This window comes from Trifolium pratense, linkage group LG2, assembly GCF_020283565.1.
Source record: "Trifolium pratense cultivar HEN17-A07 linkage group LG2, ARS_RC_1.1, whole genome shotgun sequence".
In the NCBI taxonomy this organism is placed as follows: Eukaryota; Viridiplantae; Streptophyta; class Magnoliopsida; order Fabales; family Fabaceae; genus Trifolium; species Trifolium pratense.
Window position 1 is genome coordinate 27,562,385 of NC_060060.1, and position 6,214 is coordinate 27,568,598.

Sequence of the window (6,214 nt, forward strand, 5' to 3'; positions counted from 1 at the left end):
AAAATAAAAACTACTAAGATTTTGAAATTCAATGAGCCTCGATAAAAACCCTAGTTTGCACAAGGGAAAAGAGTGTCTCACTGTTTTTTATTTATTAATGGAAAATGGTTCTTATACATCATTAAAAATAGTGCTGAAAAGGAATGAATTTACTTATTCTTCCACCAGTGGCGTGATGCTCCGTAACTAGCTGTAGTAGAACTTCAAGTTTGCTATGTTCCACGTCCTGGGGAGGGTTCTTCCTTCCATAGTCTCTAAACGATATGCTCCTCCTTCAAAGGCTTCTTGCACACGAAAGGGACCTTCCCAGTTTGCTGCGAACTTTCCTCCTTTATCCTTTCCCATGGGTCTTTTCAACACTAGATCGCCTTCTTGAAAACTTCTTTGTCTGACTCTCGTATTATAACGCCTAGCGGCCCTTTGCTTTATGGCGAATTCTCTGAAATGCGCTCTCTCCCTTCTTTCCTCGATCATGTCTAGGTTCTCTTCCAAAGCTCTATCGTTCTCTTCCTGCGTTATGGTTTCTCTGCGCCAACTGGGAGGATTTATTTCCACCGGGATCATTGCGTCTGAACCATAGACCATTGTAAATGGCGCTTCTCCCGTCGAGGATTGGGGGGTGGTGTGATACGACCAAAGAATGGGCGAGATGTGGGCTACCCAGGCCTCTCCTTTGCTATCTAGCCTCCTTTTTAATGCCCTTAGTATCACCTTATTCGCTGATTCTGCTTGTCCGTTAGCTTGTGGGTGCTCCACCGATATAAAGGTGTTTTTGATTCCCTTGCTTCGACAGAACTCCACGACTTTTTCGCTGGCGAACTGCGTGACGTTATCAGACACGATGTACTTAGGCAAGCCGAACCTGCAGATGATTTTTTTCCAATAAAAAATCTTGACCTGTTCCGCCGAGATACTAGATACTGGCTCTGCTTCAATCCATTTTGTAAAATAATCAACGGCGACGATGATCCATCGCGCTTGTTTGTAGCCAACTGGAAATGGACCAACAATATCCACCCCCCACATGAAAAAAGGACATGGGGATAATACTGATTTCAATGGCTCTCCCGGCATGTGATGTAAATTAGCGTGTCTTTGGCATTTATCACAGTTTCTCACATACATGGCGGTGTCATCGTGTATATCCGGCCAGTAAAAACCTGCCCTTAATATTTTTCCTGCTAAAGCCCTTGAACCGATATGGCTGCCACATGAACCCTCATGTACTTCAGACATAATGTGTTTTGCTTCTTCATTGCTGACGCATAGGAGGAGGGGGGATGCGAATCCCCTCTTGTATAGCCTGTTTCCCACCGTGGAATACCATGCCGCCATCTTTTTCAATTTGAAAGCCTTTTCCCTTTCTTTTGGGAGTTCATCCTTTTGGAGGTATCGGATAATGGGCGATCTCCAATCTTCCTCCTCTATCACCATCATCAAATCTTCTCCGCCAATGCTGGGAGTTTTGATGGTTTCTTGAATAACGGTCCTATGGCTTCCTGGTTTTTTCGTACTCGCCAGTTTTGATAGTAGATCTGCTCTCATGTTTTGTTCGCGAGGAACATAAACTAACTCGAAAAAGTCAAAGTGTTTAGCTAAATTTTGCACTCCCTCCACGTATTTGATTAACTGTGGCTCTTTCGTTTGAAATTTTCCTGACACTTGGTTGGTTACCAGTTGGGAATCACTCATGGCTTTCAACTCCTTCACTTCCATATCCTTTGCTAACTTCATTCCCGCTATCAGAGCTTCGTACTCGGCTTGGTTGTTGCTAGCTTTGAAGGCGAACCGTAATGATTGTTCTATCATAATGCCATCTGGACCCTCCAACACTACTCCGGCTCCACTTCCCCGTACGTTGGAGGCTCCGTCTACCGAGAGGGTCCAAGGTGAGGTTTTCTCAGTTGTTGGCGGGGTAGACATTTCTAAAACAAAATCCACTAGTCTTTGCGACTTGATGGCCCCTCTGGGTGAGAACGTGATATCAAACTCTGACAATTCAACGGACCATGCTACCATCCTTCCTGCTAAGTCTGGCTTTCTGAGGACGTTCTTGATAGGATAATCTGTTCTAACAACTACCTTGTGGCTTTGAAAGTACTGTCTTAATTTCCTAGCTGTGACAACCACCGCAAGAGATAACCTCTCTATCCTCTGATATCTTGTTTCCGCTCCTCTAAGGGTTCTACTTACGAAGTATATAGGCTTTTCTTCGCCCCCTACTTCCTGAACCAGAGCTGAACTTAGGGCTCTATCCGACACTGCAAGATAATGGTAAAGGGTATTGCCTGGTAACGGGCGCGTCAAGATGGGTGGAGATGCTAAGAATTCCTTCAATTGCCTGAAAGCCTCTTCACATTCAGGCGTCCAGGAGAACCTTTCGCTTTTCCTAAGAGATGCAAAGAAGTGAAAACCTTTTTCACCTGCGCATGATAGGAATCTGGACAACGCCGCTATTCTGCCTATCAGTGTTTGGACCTCTTTCACGGATGTAGGGCTTCTCATGTCTATGATGGCTTGACATTTTTCCGGATTGGCCTCTATTCCTCTGTTAGTGAGCATAAACCCTAGGAATTTTCCTGCTTGCACCCCGAAAGAACATTTTGCTGGGTTTAGCCTCATGTTGTACTTTCTTACTGATCCCAGAATGTCCAAAAGATCTTCGTCATGGCGATTTCCTTCGGGAGTTTTCACTACCATGTCGTCAATGTATACCTCTAGGTTCTTTCCTATTTGCTCGGAGAAAACCCTGTCCATCAACCTTTGGTATGTTGCTCCTGCGTTCTTCAACCCGAAAGGCATAACGTTGTAAAAATAATTGCAGGTATTCGACATAAAGGCTGTATGGCAGGCATCTGTGGGGTTCATCTTTATTTGATTATACCCTGAGTAGGCGTCCATGAAACTCAACATCTTGCATCCTGAAGCGCCATCAATCAACCTGTCTATGTTGGGCAGAGGATATGGGTCTTTGGGACATGCCTTATTTAGATCCGTAAAATCCACGCACATCCTCCACTTTCCGTTGGCCTTTTTCACCATGACGACGTTTGCCAACCACGAGGGGTATTTTATTTCTTCAATGAATCCAGCCTCCTTTAGTTTCTCCACTTCTTCCGCTATTGCAGCTCGCCTTTCCTCCCCAACCTTTCTTTTTCTTTGGGAGATTGGTTTTGTGTTGGGTGATATTGATAGTTTATGTGTTATCACCCCTTCATCTATCCCTGGCATATCTGAGGGTTTCCATGCAAATAGATCAGCGTTGTCCTTCAAGATTTTGATGATTCTTCTTCTCTCCTCATTGGGCAACGCCGTTCCTAAACTGGTTGTCTGGTGTGGGTGATCGCCGATTTGAACTTGCTCCAGGTCTTCTATAGGGCTCACCCTTCTATCTTGAAATTCTTCCCTTGGATCCATATCTGAATTTTCTATGATGTTTATGCCACCCGGAACTGTGGCTTGTCTTCTTTCGGATGCTCCATTTGTATTGGATGCTCGATGCCGTATCTTTAAGCTGGACTCGTAACATTTTTTGGCGAGGATCTGATCGCCTCTAACTGTTCCTACTCCTCCGTTATCGAGAGGGTATTTAATTGCTAGGTACAGAGTGGACATGGCCGCCCCCAATGCGTTAAAAGCAGGTCTTCCTATGATAATGTTGTAGGAGGTGAAAGGAGTTTTTACTACCAGATATCGCACTTTGATAGTTTTGGCATTACTACCCTCTCCAAAGGTAGTGAGTAGTGAGGCGTAGCCCATTACATCTACTTGTTCTCCGGAAAAACCAACCAGAGCTCCTGTGTATGGTTGCAATTGCTCCTCTGCTAATTGCATGACCTTGAAAGCTTCCCAGTACATAATGTCCGCTGAACTCCCTGAGTCGATCAATACTCTCTTTACATCGCAGTTCAGAATTTGGACTTGTATTACTAAGGGGTCATCATCATGAGGCGCTACCTCCAGTCCATCCTTTGCAGTAAATGCCAAATCCGGAACGTCGAGTGGTTGGGGTTGTCTCACGAGGTATATCTCCGAGATGGCTCGGCGTACATATCTTTTCCTTGCTGAGCTTGACTCACCTCCTCCTGAGAATCCTCCTGCTATTGTATTCACAGAGATCCTTTCCTTTGGAGGCTCTCTACTTGGCCCTAGGGGATCCCGTGGCTCTTGTCTGGGATTTTGGGCACGACGACCCGGCCTTGAGCTGCATCGTCTATAAACCTCCGGAGGTGTCCGCTTTTAATCAGTTCTTCGATTAAATCTCTTAGGCGGAAGCACTTTTCCGTAGAATGACCTCTACACCTGTGGTAGGCGCACCAGGCGTTATCATTGAGCCCCAAGGGAATGTTGTTGGTTCTTTTTGGGGGGAGGTTTGCCAAACCACTGGCCAGAATTTCATTTAAAACGTAAACTTTTGAGGCATTTAATGGCGTAAAGTCTTCATTGGCGGGGTGATTTCTGAACTCTCTCCTGGGCGGTTGACGGTAAGGTTTACCGTGGTGCCTTTGCCATGGGTCTCCTTGATGGTTTCCCGTTTTTGGTCGCGGGTGTTCTGGCGCTTTGGTAGCACGTCCCATATACTCCCTCTCCTTGGCGTCTCTTTGCCTTTTCTCGGCGTTACTCTCCTCACCCTTTATATAACACTCCGCTCTCTTGTTTATTTCCTGCATTGACGAGGCTGGTTTTTGGGCTAAGGATTCGTTGAAATGTCCTGCTTTTAGCCCATTGTGAAAGGCCGCCACGAACATTTCCTGGTTTGGATTTGAGACCTTGATGGTAGCTTCGCTAAATCTGGCCAAAAAACTACGCAATGATTCGCCGTGGTTTTGGCGAATGGAAAAAAGGCTAGTTGATGTGACTTTCACGTGTTTCGATCCGGCGAACTGGTGAACGAATTTTTTGTGAAAATCCGCGTAACTTTCTATTGAATTCCTTGGAAGGTTCATGTATCAACGCAAGGCTACATCCTTGAAGGTGCCGGCTAGTAGTTTACATTTCAGGTGTTCCGGAGCATTGATTATGGCGGTTTGTGTTCCAATTGCCATCAGATGCTCTCGAGGGTCAGTTTTTCCGTCAAAGGTAGGAAGGTGAGGAACCTTGATTGCTTCCATGACTTGGGTATCCCATAAGTGCTGCGCTAAAGGCTGTACATCCATGATGCTCTCTCCTTCCTCCTCTTCTGAAATCATTTTCGCTTTTTCTTTCTCATGTGTCCTTTCGGCCTCGATGGCCGCAATCTGTGTCTGTAAGCGCCGTATTTCTACCACGGCGGCTTGCAAGGTGTTAACGCTAGAACTGTCGTTATTTCCGTGTTCTCCAGCCATGTGGAAATGTTTGATTTTTCGTCTAGTTGCTGTGATAGGCTGGGATCAAATGATTTTACCGCAGCCCCACGGTGGGCGCCAAAATGTTCTGGTAAAAAACAAGGGGGGTTGTATTATTGATTAAATGGTGTGATTACACTTGGTTCAATCCCAACAACCCTGGGAGTTTTATAAGTCAGATTCGGATCCCTTTACAAATGAAAGTATGGAGCTATTTATAGAGCATCTAGTCTTCTTCTCCAAGCAAGGATTCCTAGAAATCCGGTCTACAGCGCCTTCTTTGGTGACACAGCGTGAAAGTAGGGATGAGAACCTTGGTCTCCAAGCTATGGCGGTTATGGGAAGTTGGTTTCTTCCTTCTCAGGTCGGCTGTTCACACAGGGAAGAAGGAGATATTTACAATAATACTAAATCTATTTTTTGGATATTGACACGTGATTATTGATCACGCCTTGGCCTCGTATCGCCTAATGGGGCGTTTTAGATCTTTCTGGATTTGGGCCTAATATTCTTTCTTATATTAATTGGGCTAGTTGGATTTGCCTCTAAGCCCATTTATATATATATATATATATATATATATCACCTCAGTATTTATATAAAACCGTTTAACAATACTAATGGTTTCAGTGTATAATATCTGGAAACCATTTAACATACCAAATAGGATGAGATTCCGAAAATACCAAATAGGATTAATATTAGTTTGTCTAGCTTTATCGTTCGATTATTCGAGGGATGAGCAGATGTAAACTCGTCGGTCCCCTTTTTAATCCAATTTTATTTATTAATTTTATTTGCGGAAGACAAAGCGCATGACCAGCGTTCGGTCATTCGAGGGATGAGCGGATGTAAACTTGCCGGTCCTCTTTTAATCCACATTTTATTTA

General features: G+C 44.6%; 1 protein-coding gene across 1 annotated transcript; it reads right to left on the reverse strand.

Moving 5' to 3' along the window:
- Positions 1–847: 847 nt before the first annotated feature.
- Positions 848–5,324, reverse strand: LOC123904489. Its single transcript, XM_045954150.1, has 3 exons — positions 4,965–5,324; positions 1,432–4,236; positions 848–862 (listed from the first exon to the last, which is right to left on the reverse strand). Exons 1-3 carry the CDS (start codon positions 5,322–5,324, stop codon positions 848–850), a joined length of 3,180 nt encoding a protein of 1,059 aa, XP_045810106.1.
- Positions 5,325–6,214: the final 890 nt, after the last annotated feature.